At 41.8% G+C, this 17,547-nt stretch overlaps 1 protein-coding gene across 1 annotated transcript in view; it reads right to left on the bottom strand.

The window, feature by feature from the left end:
• LOC130680538 (collagen alpha-4(VI) chain-like) overlaps positions 1 to 17,547 on the bottom strand; it is a 283,814-nt gene that overhangs the window by 12,719 nt on the left and 253,548 nt on the right. The window contains 4 exon segments of the mRNA XM_057491269.1: positions 7,533 to 8,124; positions 11,896 to 11,930; positions 15,351 to 15,571; positions 15,903 to 16,056. Of these exon segments, the coding sequence (XP_057347252.1) occupies positions 7,533 to 8,124; positions 11,896 to 11,930; positions 15,351 to 15,571; positions 15,903 to 16,056 (1,002 nt within the window).

Genomic DNA, 17,547 nt, shown 5'->3' with positions numbered 1-17,547 from the left:
TACTTCTTTGCATATTTATGCCCTGTGGCTTCTATGCCCAGCATTTGTCTTGAGGTATCTTTACCACTTGGAGGAGTTATGATACTCGGTAAATTTGATATGAGGCACGAATTCTATTTAAGGGTAGTAATTAGGAAGGAAGAAGAAAAGCTATAGAAGTGGAAGGCAGAAGAAAACATGGGAAGATTGATTATTTCTTTGACAAATCTTCTTGTAGAGTAACTTCAGCATATATAGGTTTTAAGCTACTACTTAAATTGCGCACACACATTAACATAATAGGAGTATAGTTACATAACCAAAGCATATCTGTAATTACCAGCCATCTCCAGTGAAACCAAGAAAACCATTAAGGCACCTTAGGCATTTGTGAAAACTTATCTATGATATGGTGGATATTGTCCAACTGAACTTGAACAGTCTGAGAGAAATCAGACAAATTAAAACAACCCATTCCTGGGGACTGTTCACATGCCATATGTTCTTTTAACAGTAAATAGTCTGTAGTTGTAAGACTTTGGAGCGCTACAATTTGCACTTCTCCAAATTCTTGGTTGAGTTCCAACAGTATAGATCCAGTCAAATTTGTTGTTTTACTGTATGCACAGGCCAGCTTAGATATCTCCTTCCTCATTCCCATGGCAAGTCCAGGAACTGGTGGGATGAGTGCATCTACAGCTGTAGCAGTGCGTGGATCTTTGTTGGGGTTTTTTGATGATCATCTTCTGGCATGAGTCTTCCAGAGAGTGCAGATGTTGGGAGTTCTTTTTCATATCGTATCTTAGTTCATTTTCGGGGTAGCCCAGTTAGGCTTTGATCCTCTGTATAAACACAAACAGACCCTTTGCCTACACTTTTATATGCCCTTTATACCCTTGTGTAGAACTCGTTGGAGGTTACCACACAGTAACTGCCCTATTTTTTTTTTTTTTTTTGCTTTGTTTTTGGTATCACTAATCTACACTTAGATGATGAATATTATGTTTACTAGGCTCTCCCCTATACCAGGTCCCCCCTATAAACCCCTTTACAGTCACTGTCCATCAGCATAGCAAAATGTTGTAGAATCACTACTTGCCTTCTCTGTGTTGTACAGCCCTCCCTTTTCTCCTACCCCCCCATGCATGTTAATCTTAATACCCCCCTACTTCTCCCCCCCTTATCCCTCCCTACCCACCCACCCTCCCCAGTCCCTTTCCCTTTGGTACCTGTTAGTCCATTGTTGAGTTCTGTGATTCTGGTGCTGTTTTGTTCCTTCAGTTTTTCCTTTGTTCTTATATTCCACAGATAAGTGAAATCATTTGGTATTTCTCTTTCTCTGCTTGGCTTGTTTCACCGAGCATAATACCCTCCAGCTCCATCCATGTTGCTGCAAATGATTGGATTTGCCCTTTTCTTATGGCTGAGTAGTATTCCATTGTGTATATGTACCACCTCTTCTTTATCCATTCATCTATCGATGGACATTTAGGTTGCTTCCAATTCTTGGCTATTGTAAATAGTGCCGCAATAAACATAGGGGTGCATCTGTCTTTCTCAAACTTGATTGCTGCGTTCTTAGGGTAAATTCCTAGGAGTGGAATTCCTGGGTCAAATGGTAAGTCTGTTTTGAGCATTTTGATGTACCTCCATACTGCTTTCCACAATGGTTGAACTAACTTACATTCCCACCAGCAGTGTAGGAGGGTTCCCCTTTCTCCACAGCCTCGCCAACATTTGTTGTTGTTTGTCTTTTGGATGGCAGCCATCCTTACTGGTGTGAGGTGATACCTCATTGTAGTTTTAATTTGCATTTCTCTGATAATTAACGATGTGGAGCATCTTTTCATGTGTCTGTTGGCCATCTGTATTTCTTTTTTGGAGAACTGTCTGTTCAGTTCCTCTGCCCATTTTTTAATTGGGTTATTTGTTTTTTGTTTGTTGAGGCGTGTGAGCTCCTTATATATTCTGGACGTCAAGCCTTTATCGGATGTGTCATTTTCAAATATATTCTCCCATACTGTAGGGATCCTTCTTGTTCTATTGATGGTGTCTTTTGCTGTACAGAAGCTTTTCAGCTTAATATAGTCCCACTTACTCATTTTTGCTGTTGTTTTCCTTGCCCGGGGAGATATGTTCAAGAAGAGGTCACTCATGTTTATGTCTAAGAGGTTTTCGCCTATGTTTTCTTCCAAGAGTTTAATGGTTTCATGGCTTACATTCAGGTCTTTGATCAATTTTGAGTTTACTTTTGTATATGGGGTTAGACAATGGTCCAGTTTCATTCTCCTACATGTAGCTGTCCAGTTTTGCCAGCACCACCTGTTGAAGAGACTGTCATTTCGCCATTGTATGTCCATGGCTCCTTTATCAAATATTAATTGACCGTATATGTCTGGGTTAATGTCCGGATTCTCTAGTCTGTTCCATTGGTCTGTGGCTCTGTTCTTGTGCCAGTACCAAATTGTCTTGATTACTACGGCTTTATAGTAGAGCTTGAAGTTGGGGAGTGAGATCCCCCCTACTTTATTCTTCTTTCTCAGGATTGCTTTCGCTATTCGGGGTCTTTGGTGTTTCCATATGAATTTTTGAATTATTTGTTCCAGTTCATTGAAGAATGTTGCTGGTAGTTTCATAGGGATTGCATCAAATCTGTATATTGCTTTGGGCAGGATGGCCATTTTGACGATATTAATTCTTCCTAGCCACGAGCATGGGATGAGTTTCCATTTGTTAGTGTCCCCTTTAATTTATCTTAAGAGTGACTTGTAGTTTTCAGAGTATAAGTCTTTCACTTCTTTGGTTAGGTTTATTCCTAGGTATTTTATTTTTTTTGATGCAATTGTGAATGGAGTTGTTTTCCTGATTTCTCTTTCTGTTGGTTCATTGTTAGTATATAGGAAAGCCACAGATTTCTGTGTGTTGATTTTGTATCCTGCAACTTTGCTATATTCCGATATCAGTTCTAGTAGTTTTGGGGTGGAGTCTTTAGTGTTTTTTATGTACAGTATCATGTCATCTGCAAATAGTGACAGTTTAACTTCTTCTTTACCAATCTGGATTCCTTGTATTTCTTTATTTTGTCTGATTGCCATGGCTAGGACCTCCAGTACTATGTTAAATAACAGTGGAGAGAGTGGGCATCCCTGTCTAGTTCCCGATCTCAGCGGAAATGCTTTCAGCTTCTCGCTGTTCAATATAATGTTGGCTGTGGGTTTATCACAGATGGCCTTTATTATGTTGAGGTACTTGCCCTCTATTCCCATTTTGCTGAGAGTTTTTAACATGAATGGATGTTGAACTTTGTCAAATGCTTTTTCAGCATCTATGGAGATGATCATGTGGTTTTTGTCTTTCCTTTTGTTGATGTGGTTGATGATGTTGATGGACTTTCGAATGTTGTACCATCCTTGAATCCCTGGGATGAATCCCACTTGGTCATGGTGTATGATCCTTTTGATGTATTTTTGGATTCGGTTTGCTAATATTTTATTGAGTATTTTTGCATCTACGTTCATCAGGGATATTGGTCTGTAGTTTTATTTTTTGGTGGGGTCTTTGCCTGGTTTTGGTATTAGGGTGATGTTAGCTTCATAGAATGAGTTTGGGAGTATCCCCTCCTCCTCTATTTTCTGGAAAACTTTAAGGAGAATGGGTATTATGTCTTCCCTGTATGTCTGATAAATTTCCGAGGTAAATCCATCTGGCCCGGGGGTTTTGTTCTTCGGTAGTTTTTTGATTACCGCTTCAATTTCGTTGCTGGTAATTGGTCTGTTTAGATTTTTTGTTTCTTTCTGGGTCAATCTTGGAAGGTTGTATTTTTCTAGGAAGTTGTCCATTTCTCCTAGGTTTCCCAGCTTGTTAGCATATAGGTTTTCATAGTATTCTCTAATAATTCTTTGTATTTCTGTGGGGTCCGTCGTGATTTTTCCTTTCTCGTTTCTGTTACTGTTGATTTGTGTTGACTCTCTTTTCTTCTTATTAAGTCTGGCTAGAGGCTTATCTATTTTGTTTATTTTCTCGAAGAACCAGCTCTTGGTTTCATTGATTTTTGCTATTGTTTTATTCTTCTCAATTTTATTTATTTCTTCTCTGATCTTTATTATGTCCCTCCTTCTGCTGACCTTAGGCCTCATCTGTTTTTCTTTTTCCAATTTCGATAGTTGTGACATTAGACCATTCATTTGGGATTGCTCTTCCTTTTTTAAATATGCTTGGATTGCTATATACTTTCCTCTTAAGACTGCTTTTGCTGTGTCCCACAGAAGTTGGGGCTTAGTGTTGTTGCTGTCATTTGTTTCCATATATTGCTGGATCTCCATTTTGATTTGGTCATTGATCCATTGATTATTTACGAGCGTGTTGTTAAGCCTCCATGTGTTTGTGAGCCTCTTTGCTTTCTTTGTACAGTTTATTTCTAGTTTTATGCCTTTGTGGTCTGAAAAGTTGGTTGGTAGGATTTCAGTCTTTTCGAATATTCTGAGGCTCTTTTTGTGGCCTAGTATGTGGTCTATTCTGGAGAAGGTTCCATGTGCACTTGAGAAGAATGTATATCCTGTTGCTTTTGGATGTAGAGTTCTATAGATGTCTATTAGGTCCATCTGCTCTACTGTGTTGTTCAGTGCTTCCGTGTCCTTACTTATTTTCTGCCCGGTGGATCTATCCTTTGGGGTGAGTGGTGTGTTGAAGTCTCCTAGAATGAATGCATTGCAGTCTATATCCCCCTTTAGTTCTGTTAGTATTTGTTTCACATATGCTGGTGCTCCTATGTTGGGTGCATATATATTTAGAATGGTTATATCCTCTTTTTTGACTGAGCCCTTTATCATTATGTAGTGTCCTTCTTTATCTCTTGTTACTTTCTTTGTTTTGAAGTCTATTTTGTCTGATATTAGTACTGCAACCCCTGCTTTCTTCTCACTGTTGTTCGCTTGAAATATGTTTTCCCATCCCTTGACTTTTAGTCTGTACATGTCTTTGGGTTTGAGGTGAGTTTCTTGTAAGCAGCATATAGATGGGTCTTGCTTTTTTATCCATTCTGTTACTCTTTGTCTTTTGATTGGTGCATTCAATCCATTAACATTTAGGGTGACTATTGAAAGATATGTACTTATTGCCATTGCAGGCTTTAAATTCGTGGTTACCAAAGGTTCAAGGTTAGCCTCTTTAGTATCTTACTGCCTAACTTAGCTCACTTATTGAGCTGTTATATACACTGTCTGGAGATTCTTTTCTTCTCTCCCTTCTTGTTCCTCCTCCTCGATTCTTCATATGTTGGGTGTTTTGTGCTGTGCTCTTTCTAGGAGTGCTCCCATCTAGAGCAGTCCCTGTAACATGTTCTGTAGAGGTGGTTTGTGGAAAGCAAATTCCCTCAGCTTTTCTTTGTCTGGGAATTGTTTAATCCCACCGTCATATTTGAATGATAGTCGTGCTGGATACAGTATCCTTGGTTCAAGGCCCTTCTGTTTCATTGTATTAAATATATCATGCCATTCTCTTCTGGCCTGTAGGGTTTCTGTTGAGAAATCTGACGTTAGCCTGATGGGTTTCCCTTTATAGGTGACCTTTTTCTCTCTAGCTGCCTTTAACACTCTTTCCTTGTCCTTGATCTTTGCCATTTTAATTATTATGTGTCTTGGTGTTGCCCTTCTTGGATCCTTTCTGTTGGGGGTTCTGTGTATTTCCGTGGTCTGTTCAATTACGTCCTCCCCCAGTGTGGGGAAGTTTTCAGCAATTATTTCTTCCAAGATACTTTCCATCTCTTTTCCTCTCTCTTCTTCTTCTGGGACCCCTCTAATACGGATATTGTTCCTTTTGGATTGGTCACACAGTTCTCTTAATATTGTTTCATTCCTGGAGATCCTTTTGTCTCTCTCTATGTCAGCTTCTATGCGTTCCTGTTCTCTGATTTCAATTCCATCAATGGCCTCTTGCATTCTATCCATTCTGCTTATAAACCCTTCCAGAGTTTGTTTCATTTCTGCGATCTCCTTTCTGGCATCTGTGATCTCCTTCTGGACTTCATCCCATTTCTCTTGCGTATTTCTCTGCATCTCTGTCAGCATGTTTATGATTCTTATTTTGAATTCTTTTTCAGGAAGACTGGTTAGGTCTGTCTCCTTCTCTGGTGTTGTCTCTGTGATCTTTGTCTGCCTGTAGCTTTGCCTTTTCATGGTGATAGGAATAGTTTGCAGAACTGGGACGAGTGACGGCTGGAAGGACTTCCTTTCTTGTTGGTTTGTGGCCCTCCTCTCCTGTGAGAACAGCGACCTCTAGTGGCTTGTGCTGCGCAGCTGCGCGCAGACAGGGTTTCTGCTTCCTGCCCGGCTGCTATGGAATTAATCTCCGCTGTTGCTATGGGCGTGGCCTGGCTCAGGCAGCTACTCCAAAATGGTGGAGTCGCGTTGGAGCAGGAGCTGCTGGGAGGCTATTTATCTCCGTAAGGGGCCTCCGAGCTCCCTGCAGCCCAGGGGTTAGGGTGCCCAGAGATCCCGGATTCCCTACCTCTGGATTAAGTGACCCGCCCTGCCCCTTTAAGAATTCCAAAAAGCACCCACCAAAACAAAACAACGCCCACCAAAAAAAAAGAAAAAAAAATTTTTTTAATTAAAAAAAAAAAAAAAGTTTTTAATTAAAAAAAAAGGTGGTCGTTCGTTTTTCTTTATTCTCCGGTGCCAGCCTCAGGCCTCTGCTCACCGGTCGGTCTTTCTGCCCTGTTTCCCTAGTATTGGGGTCCCTATCCCTTTAAGACTTCCAAAAAGCGCTCGCCAAGACAAAACAGCAAAAAAGCAAAAAAAATATGGTCGCGCGCTTTTCTTATGCCCTCTGTCGCCCAGCCTCCAGTGCCCGCTCAGTGTTCTTGCTGCCCTGTTTTCCTAGTATCGAGCGCCCTGCTCTCTGGCCCGGATGGCTGGGGCTGGGTGTTCGGCAGTCCTGGGCTCCGTCTCCCTCCCGCTCTGCCTGCTCTTCTCCCGCCGGGAGCTGCGGGGAGGGGCGCTCGGCTCCCGCGGGGCCGGGGCTTGTATCTTACCCCCTTCGCGTGGCGCTGGGTTCTCTCAGGTGCGGATGTGGTCTGGATAGTGTCCTGTGTCCTCTGGTCTTTATTCTAGGAAGGGTTGTCTTTGTTATATTTTCATAGATATATGTTGTTTTGGGAGGAGATTTCCGCTGCTCTACTCACGCCGCCATCTTCCGCCCCCTTCCGGAAAATCTTTATAAACAGATTTCTAATAACCATAGTACCTCAGTATGTCTGATTAAATTAGTTTCAACAGCATTTCTTATATGTGATTGTCAGAACTTAGGAGACTTGCTCCTATTAAGCAGACTCAGGTGTTTGACTTTCAGTGGTATATTTACCATCTCCAAGCCTTAGTTTTCTAATCTCCAAAAGAGATACATTATAAAAATATGTACCTTATAGAGTTTGGGGGATAATTCCATTAAGATAATGCTTAGAAGGCACGTAGCACAGAGTAAGTGCTCAAGAACGGCCAGTCAGGACTCATAGTAGAGGCCGTAATGAGACTCCCCACCACCACCAATGGTCACACATCAATTCTGGGGAATTTGTCCCCTGCCACCAGCCACCCTCCCCCAGCCCTGCCCCTCAGCAGGACCTCTGGGAGGTTGTGCTCCTCGGTGAAGCTGACAGCCACAGGGGTGATGTCCAGCACATGGAGCCCCAGTGTATCTGCACTGACGGCTTCTGCATCACGGGCCCAGCCTGCCAGGAAGAACACAGCCACTTTCCTCATGACAAGGCCCGAGCACGCACGATTGAACATATGTCTTGCCTTGAACCTCATGGCATCCCCAAGATTCCTGCTGCCAGATGACCCTTCCAGGGGGATATTCCTGATGCCCTGCAGGAGTGATGGCCCCTTATAGTCTGAGAAGTGAATCAGGTAATCTGTTTTGGTGTCATACGAAATGATGGCAACTTGGGCACCCACTGGACAGTTACTCCTGCTTATGTCCATCTTCATCAACAGAGACAATAAAATGTCTCTCATCCTCTCAAAATCCAACTGGGAGACATTATTTGACAAGTCCAAGGCGAAGACCACTTCAGTTGGAAACACTGCGCATTTGGAAACACCTTGACACAATAGATACACAGGTTTAAGATTTTCTGTGATGCTTCTAAACAGGTGAAGATTTAAGTAAATAAGAAGTATTATTTACCTGTTGGACATACTGGAAGGGAAATTATTGTGGAGGGAAAAGAAGATACTGTTAGTTTACATAAGCAGTGGCATTTTTCCATTAGATTGCATTAATATGAAAGCCATCTCCTCTGAGACACTCAAGCAGTGGCCTTCCTAGCTCCTGCCTGCATGGGGCAGAGACTCTACTTGCTCCCTAATGTCCATTCTCCCTTTTTCCTCTAGAAGCAGAACCCCAATCTCTGGCTGGGCATATGGCTGCCTGGAGAAAGGACTACAGTTCCCAGTGAGATAGCCATCCTCCTACAGTCTTGATAACAGAGTAAGAAAAATGGTAGGTACAACTTCGAAAAAGTATCCTTCCTTTTCTTTTCCTGCTGGCTAAAGCTTGACAGGTATCTTGGACCATGAGGCAATTTGGAAAGTAGAGCACCCCCATCCCAATGGCAAGGCAAGAAAATATAGAAAGCCTTCATCCCAGAAAACTGTGGTGCTCCTTATCAACCTGCCCTGGCTACTTGCAGCTTCAGTTTGAGACATTCCTCTGTGTCACTGCTATTGAGCACTGAGGTCGCACTGCACTGACCTTCAGTCTAATGAATACACTGAGCTATTCTGAAACCCTAAATATACATATACACACATATACACTCCTATCTTAAACTATATAATATACAGCATATATTAATTATATACTACATTATCATGTATGAATGTGTGTACACAAGTAATATACTTTCATGGAAAATATTAGAAAGCAAAAAATTAAAATTATCCTTAATTCATCATATACATATTTGTGTGTGTGTGTATATATGTGTGTGTTTTTGTGTTGTATATATGTATGTGTATATATACATATAATTTGTTTTTTATTTTAAAAACTTGGAACTTAAGATATTTTCTATTCTGAATCTTTTCACACTTAGTATATGATGGACATCCATTTTTTCCATCCATAAATTTAGAGTAATATCACCGAGTCTACTATAGATGTCTCATTTCTTCCGCCAACATATCCTTGAGATAAGCATATGTGTACATGTTTCTGTGTGCATCTGTCCAAGCATAGCCCATATAAATCTCTATAACTATGACTTTTGATATGCATCATCCAATTGCTCTTCAGAAAAGTTGTACCAATTGACACTCCCACCAGAATGTGTACTTTTATAAATTTCCCAAGTTTAGATAGGGATTTTCTATTTTAAAAATATTTTAATTTGAGGAACAAAAAGAGTATCTCATTTTAACTTGTGTTCTTTGACTTCTTATGAAATTGAACATTTTACAGGTTTATTGTACATTTGTATTTTTCCTTCTCTGAATCCTCCATTCATGTTTTTTGCCCATTTTCAATCTAAAAGAGTTTTTACATTTATGTTTAGCAAATATAAAATGTGTAGATGAAAATGATTGAGTAGCAGCAATTTTAAGTATTTCAACAGGGTAGAGTCCTTTGCTTTGGTCCCTTGCTTATATTTGCATATATTTTTTCCCATTTTTCTGTTTGCTTTTGACTTCACAGTGCTTTTCAACATAAAGGGGTTTTAACTTTTTATGTGATCAACTATGACATTTTGCCTTTGTGATCAAAATGATGGTTTTATTCTTTATGATTTCTAGGTTAAAGGATTCCAGAATATTCTTGAACAACAAATGGGTAGGAATGGACCAAATATGGAAGAGTTAGACAGTAAGAGGGGTGGGACGATTGTGGCAAAAACCCAAGCTCCCAAACTGAGCAATTTGCCAAGTCAGTGTTCCCTCCCTATTGCTAGGAGACATGTATGTTATGTGATTGATACCTATGTTTTCCATCTATAAATTGGAGTGTGTATTAAAGGATGCAAATATCCTGGAATACACTGAAGGCAGTAAAAAATTTCTGATCTGGGAATGTGAAAAAACATTACTTCAGATTTGATAGTTTCTAATTTTGTTTTTAAAATAGACATGTAAATAAGACACAGATCTTACTGAAGGCTCACTGTTGATCTCTTTTGTTTAAATTGATGGGATAATAAGAACACAGTTTCTCTTTGCTTGTTTTGTGAGAAGCACCAAGATGCAGACACACAGGTTTTCAATTACCACGAGGTGCTCTGCTGGGGTGGAATTTTTCTTTGCCTTGGAGATGGCATGCTTTTCAACCACTTCATTTCTGAGACCACGTCGGGAAGATAGTTGGGGAGACTGAGATGAATATATTAATTTATAAGAGCCTCTCCTGATGGACAGTAATATCCCCTAAACCTCAGTCAAATCTACAGGAGACACATGGCCCCATTGGTGGCCCATCCCCACTTCACTTAACGGCTCCTGTTGAGTTTGTTCTCTTTGGGCTCTTGCAGGTCTTGAAGGTTTAATGGGAGATCAGAAGGTATGAAATAGTGGACTCAGGGGGAAGTGAACAGGCAGGAAAACATAGTCAGCTGGCAAAGCAGCAGTAAGAGCCACTTATAGTGAGAGCAGCAGGTCTTACTAGGAAAAATTCATACACTGTGGACGGACTCTGCATTCCATAGGGTTAACTGCATCACAGTAAACGAGATATTCCTTGTGCTTAGCTCAGGGCTGGTATGTGGCTCATTTGAATTATACTCAGAATTCCCCTGCTATGCAAACTCTGCCAGAGAGAAGAAAAACTTAATTTGCTAGGGTGGGGCTCCAATGGGCTAGCCTCTACACCCAGCTCTACGTGACTACAGGCAAGTTACCTCACTTATCCGACTCTCAGTTTTCTTGTCAGCACATTGACAAGGCTGAAGTAGATGATAGCTGAGGTCCCCGGTGTTCAACAATCAACAGATATTTACTAAGATCTAACTACATTCTGGACATTTTCTTGCTTGATAAAATGGCAGTGGTGCCATCTTGTAGCCACAAGAAAAACAAAAAAAAAGTTCAGAGAAGCCATTCAGAGTCCTGACATTGTTAAGTAGCTGGACATCACTAAACACTCCAGTGATTTGTTATTTTGTGAGGCAATAAATGTAACTTGCATACTAAAGCACCCAGAATAACTGTGGCTATCGACATTTCACTTGTTCAAGCTTCAATGTGACTTCCATGCTTCAAAACCTCTGTCAGTGACCCAGTAACTACATATTAAAATACCAGCTTCTTACAGGAGTGCAAGCATTTATTGAGCACCTATTCTGTGCCAGGCTCTGTTTCAGCAATAGAGGAACAAGAAAGATGCAATCCTGCTATTAAGTTCACAAACTGGGAGGTAGACAGGAATGCAGGGATAAATGATGCGTAGCTTCAATGGAAAGGGGCTACTAGAGAAATATGTAAGCAATGTGCTTTAGAAGCACAGAGTATAGGAAACAAATTCTGTCTGTGGAAGTCCAAGAAGGCTTCCCCAAGGGAGAAGTTGATAACTAAGTTGGTCTTAGAAATTGAGCAGAAATTGTCCAAAGGAGGGCAATGAGGAAGGACATCAGAAATAAAGGCAAGAATGTGTCTAAGGTAAGGGGCTTGGAAAGGACCAGGCCCGCCCAGGCTGGGGGGGTAATCGCTGGTGTAAGTGGAAGGTGAGGTAAGGAGTTTGATCTTTAAATAAGGGAGGGGCAAAATCAGCTTATGTTTTTCAAGGAGGGAACTCTGGCAGCTACAACATGTCGTAAACAGTAATTAGAAACCATTCCTGTCATACCACCTGGGGAATAACTCTTATTCTAGTGAAATGAACTTAAAACTACAGTCTATAGTTGTGAATCCTCCATAAGGAGACCCTCACCTTTTTTCCTTTTTGTCCTGGATGTCCATATCCATCTGGACCAGAAAGACCCTAAGAAAATGACGCCAATGAATTATAGTCACCCAGATCAAATTTTGATTGCTCATATTATCTGAACCCTTAAATTAATAAGCAGTGCACCGAGATGGGGAAGGCAGAAGGGACTTCATGGATTTGTATCCTACCTTCATAGATAAACTCTAGGCTACCTTTATAGGATAAGGGTTTAAAGCTTTAAAAGATCATGATCTAAATAAGTTTCCTCCATATGTGTCTTTTATTTTTACCTTTAACTCCTTCTTCACAAGATTCTGCATCTTAACAAGATGATGCCATGGTTGTAGGAGGTCGAATCACTGTACAAAGCTCCCTTTGGGCTGTACTTGCTCTCTGCATAGGATAAAGTAACAATGGAAGAAGCTCCAGAAATGGTAAATCTTTAGAGATATGTCAGACTCGGGGGGGAAGATGAGAATAGAGGCAATGTAGTTTAGCAAATAAGTGAACCCAGGCAGATCTACATATTTATCCAATTCCAGCACTGGAAGTGCTCATGACATTGGTCACATGACTCAACCTCTGTAAGCATCAGTTTTCTCCTCTGTTAAGTGGGGATAATAATACTATCTCATATATGGTTTTGGGATGATTCAGTGAGATTATGCAGAGAAAGTACTTAGCACAACACCAGGCACAGAAAAAGTACTTGGTAATTTGTCATTGTTCTACTGCTGCAGGAGTGATATTAACAAGGGATTAGGAATGTGGAGGTGGTGGTGGTGGTGGTGGTGGTGATGGTGGTGGTTTTTGGTGGCGGTGGTGGCAGTGGCGGTGGTGGTGGTGATGGTGGTTGTGATGGTGATGTGGTGGTGGTGATGGTGGTGGTGGTGGTGATGGTGGTGGTGGTTGTGGTGGTGGTGTGGTGATGATGGTTGTGGTGGCAGTGGTGGTGGCAGCGGCAGTGGTGGTGGTGATGTAGTGGTGGTGATGGTGGTGGTGAAGTGGTGGTAGTGGTGGTGGTGTGGTGGTGATGATGCTCTGATGATGGTGGTGGTGGTGGTGATGACAGTGGTGATAGTGAAGATGGTAGTGCTGGTGGAGGTAGTGGTAGTGGAAGTGGAAGTGATGGTGGTGATATTAACTATGAAAGTGTTGATGACAGTTCTGGGCTCTTAGCATCTATACGTATAGACAGTGAGCTTCCTGTATGAAGGAGTAATTTCAGAACCTGTTAGGTCGTTTTGGTGAATGGACAAAGACTGCACCTACATCCAGTAGATATTAACTGAGAAGAAAATTTAAAATTTTTAATGCACAAAGATTACTCTTATGTCCTAAGGAGGAAAGTTTGAAATACTAAAAAGGAAAGAAAATGGAGATAAGGAAGATTCCCCAAAATGAATATTTTGGGGGAAAAGGGGGCACAAGTCAGGTTCATTGGCTGTTACTCCAGCTTGTCTCTGCTGAAGGACATACAGAGCCCCCCTCATCAACAACATCAGAGACTGAAACCGTGTCTGTCCCCCTCTGATGCTCCTGATGTGACACCTTTGAGAAGGGTTTGCTCCCCAGCCTGGTCTGTCCCAGGCAGAGATCAGTAGGGAGAAGTGTTGTTTTATTTTAAATCTGAGTATTTTATAAAGTTAAACAGTGTTAAAACTTCATCATCCAGATTGACTGTAGATGCAAAACATATTTGCCCTACATTCCGTTTGACAACAATTCAGTTGTGTCCTCTCCCTTTGGACAGAGAAGTTTCAGCTTTGTAGATCTGATTTTGTTTTCTCTCCTTGCTAATCAATGTGATTTCCATGTTGATGCAAAGTGACAACAGGCCCTTCCTACTGTGGATGTAAGAAATCTCAGGAATAGTTGTTTCAAGAAGGATGACGTTACTCTATGTCATAAAGCAAGCTCATTCCAATAAGGTGGTGAATGAAAAACAGTCATAAAATAAGTATTTGCTCTCAGGTGTAGAGTGATCACAAAGGTCATACCCTGGTCCTAGTGGTGTTACCTGTGGTAGTATTATGAGCCTCGTCTTCCAAAGATTATTTATATGCTCTAGATAATAGAACCCAGCCCTTAAAATTTGCAACTCTGGCTATCTTGTTTCCCCAAAAAAGTGTTTCATTGGACATTTCTATATTCCTGAAAGACTCAAATGCTTGTAAAGTGTCTCTGTCCAGCAGAAGAGGATCACTGGCAACTCCCCCTTCAACAGCATGTGTGAGGGCCAAGTAAACCCCAAAACATCTTTGGATTCTTTATTTGTACAAGGAGCTTGACAACATTTGACTCTTTAGGTTTACAGCAGCTCTAGTGATTGAATCCTATTTGTAACACCAAACATTCATCAAGAATATTAGAATTTTGTGTGAAACAAGAAAAAATAACAAACAAAAACTTCAGTCAAGAATCTGAAACAGAGAAACCAGACTTACAGGCGGTCCTCTTGGCCCCCGCCGGCCCCGCGGGCCTTCTCCTCCTGCATCACCACACTCTCCCTTGTATAATACAGGGAACGTGCGATTAACTTTCTCCTATGAGTTCATACAATTTCACATCATTTTTTAGAGATTTTACAGCCACTCTCTCCAAGCCTTATTGGAATTACAGTCTAAGGAAAATGTCTTCCTCTAGACTTGTTAAATATAGGTATCTAATAAATATAGTAGATTTGGGTACTGAAAGTTAGCAAAACCAAAAGTTATAGAATTTTATATTACCCTGGCTTTTTCCAGGTGTAAGTTGTGACCTGTATTTGTGTTGAATCTATATTTATCTATCTACTGATATGTCTTTATCTCCCGACAGAGTTGACATCCATCCATCCTTCTATATGTCAGTCTCTCTGCCCTTTCTTCTGTGTGTCCATCTATCCAGCTACAAGGTAATGGGCAGTCAATAACATCCCCAACCTCTTCAGAAACTCATGCTGGAAATGATCACATAGAGATTCATATAAGAAAACCCAAACTTCATTCAGGGAAGAGTGTGTTCACTGGCACTTTCCTTCATCCCACTAAGTCCAGGTTTTCCTTTTGCACCAACTGGCCCTGGAGGCCCAGGATCCCCCTGCAACAAAATCCTCTCCAAAGTCACCTCAAGGGCCACAGAGTTAGCTCCCTGACCCTCCTGCTATTACGGAGATGGTCCGGAACTGGAATATGCTCACAAATCACCTTTGATGTCTATACAATTAATTTTATCCTCAAACATGCAAATTCCATAATGTACACATTAACCTCCAGGCTGAGGGTTGGGACTGGGGGAGTAAGGTGATCTATGCAAGAGGCCACACCTATCCTGTGCTGAGCATTGGAGGGGTTATCTGGCCACCAGAGGGAAGAACACCAGATGAGTAAAAGATCAGGAAGAAAAACACCTGGACTTTTACCCGCTCCAAAGAGACGATATTATCCCATGAGAATGAAAATAATGCGATTGGTTACGGGGCTAGGTTGTTCCTCCCCGAGAGAGACGGGGACAGAAGCTGGCGCCGGGGTCTCCAGGCGCTGCTGTTTCAGCCTCCGGGCGGAGCCTGCGCTCCCCGGGATCCCGCGGCCGCGCGGCACACGGCTCAGGGCGCGCGCGCTCCCGGACGCCCCTCCCAGGCAGAGGCCCTGCTCCTCCGTGTCGGGAGCCCCGGGACGCTGAGTGGGGAGAGCAAGCGCTGCAGGGACCCAGGGAGGCCAGGTCAGCCACTTACCGCCCGGCCGGCGGGTTGCTCACGCCCTTTGAGCCTCGTCTTCCTCAAGTATAAAACTAGGTTAGTAATGCTTCCTTCTGTGTTTGTGGAGAATAGTCATTTATGCCCCTTTTGTAGTACGATTTTTTCCTGAATTTTAGGTATGAGCTTGTTTATATACTGTCGAGGTTCAGACCCAATCTCATTGATCACTCTATTCCCACAATATTCCTAGAGTCAGAGGGGGTACGCAGCCCATGATAAATAACTACCGCATCAAAAGAGCTACTTCTGGAAATTCCCAGGCCCCACAGACCCGGGCAGGCAGTGCAGCGCGGTGATTTGCCCGCGACGCCCAGGAGGGTGGACTGAGCCGCGGCGCCGTGGCGCTCGGTTTCTCGCGCCCACCTGGGCACCAGGTAAGCCTTTTTGTCCAGAAGGTCCTTGGGGTCCTCGCCTTCCTCTCCGTCCTGGTCCAAAGATGACATTTAAATTCCACCAATTTGTATAGAGCTATTTATTCTCCATGTAACCACACGGTCACGTCGGGCGCCGACGGAAGTACACACGAAGGTGCCCCGGCGCGTCACGGTCGCGCTCGTCACAGCGCCCTCCGCAGGCGCTGCTCTGCGGCGCCCCGGGAGCCCAGCGCGCACGCCTGCATCCCGCTGAATCGATGAGCACCAAGGTTTCAGATTTAAGTTTAAACTGATCTTAAAGCCTAAACCCTACTAATTTGAAGTCCTAAAAGGGGAATGACAGGGGCTCTGGGATATTGATCTCCTTTGAATCACATATTCAAGGACTAAGGACAAGAGACAGTGTTCTGATTTTATCAAGGACCAAAAGTACATTTAAGCAGCCTGATCTCACTGGGCACGTTGTTGGGGAGTTTCTCATTTTCTCCCCTATTTTATTTTACTGACTTTCGACACATGAATTTTTCTCCAACTTTTCTGAGAAGTACTTTTCTATTAGAAGCATTGATCGTGACGTCTATACTCCTGAGTAAGGTATTGTAACCGTCTATTAAAATAGACCGCCCTGCCCACACCCCAGCAAGAAGCAAGAGTCAGGGAGACGTTTTGTTGATACCTTGCACACGGTTCACAACAGGAACTGCCCCCTTGCACTGGCAGGTTAATAAAGTGAGTATGAAAGAAGAGGCCAGGACACAACAGTGGGGAGGCAGTGGGGGGGGGGGGTCCAAAGACTCACAAAGAGAGAAAATTTTAACCTCAGAATCAACACATAGATCATTACTCTGCTTAAGTTTTTTAAACTACTCAGATAAATGGGAAGCCCTTCTGTTAATCATTAGTGTTGTATTATTCTGCTCTTCAAAAATTGATTTCTAGATTTACAAATTTGAACCGAGTTTTAAAAGGCATGCAGCCAGAAATTTGGAAACAGGTTGCAAAATGTCACCTGATTTACATATCATATTAGTGACATTCATAGTGGAACACTTCTGAAAACAAGGTGACTCTGTAAGGCAAAGTTCAGATTCTTGTAACTCCTTGCCTGTGCATTTATATTAAAGAAATCATTTCAGCAAAGCAAGAGCAAGAACAAAACAAAAAACCTATCATCAAGTTTTTCTTTCCATCACTGACCATGTCTAACAAAATAGAAATTAACTAAATGTTCAACACATAAGAATAGTTTAAATTATTATTCTTCAACAGAGTAAGATATAATGTGTTAAAATGATAATAGGGGAAGATTTGGAAACAGAGAAAAGCAGAATATAAAATAGTATATACATTATGATATCCCTTTATTATCTATGCAGGTAAAGGAAACAAACAAACATGAAAATAATTGCAGGAGGATGGTGGGCTAATGGACATTTAAAAAAATTAATGATACCCTGAATTTTATCATAATGAACAAATTAAAGTTTTCCCTTATTGCCAAAATAATCTATGCATTGATTTGTTTGCCATAATCAATCTTAC

Source organism: Manis pentadactyla, chromosome 14, assembly GCF_030020395.1.
Source record: "Manis pentadactyla isolate mManPen7 chromosome 14, mManPen7.hap1, whole genome shotgun sequence".
In the NCBI taxonomy this organism is placed as follows: domain Eukaryota; kingdom Metazoa; phylum Chordata; class Mammalia; order Pholidota; family Manidae; genus Manis; species Manis pentadactyla.
This window is presented reverse-complemented; position numbering and strand designations above follow the sequence as displayed.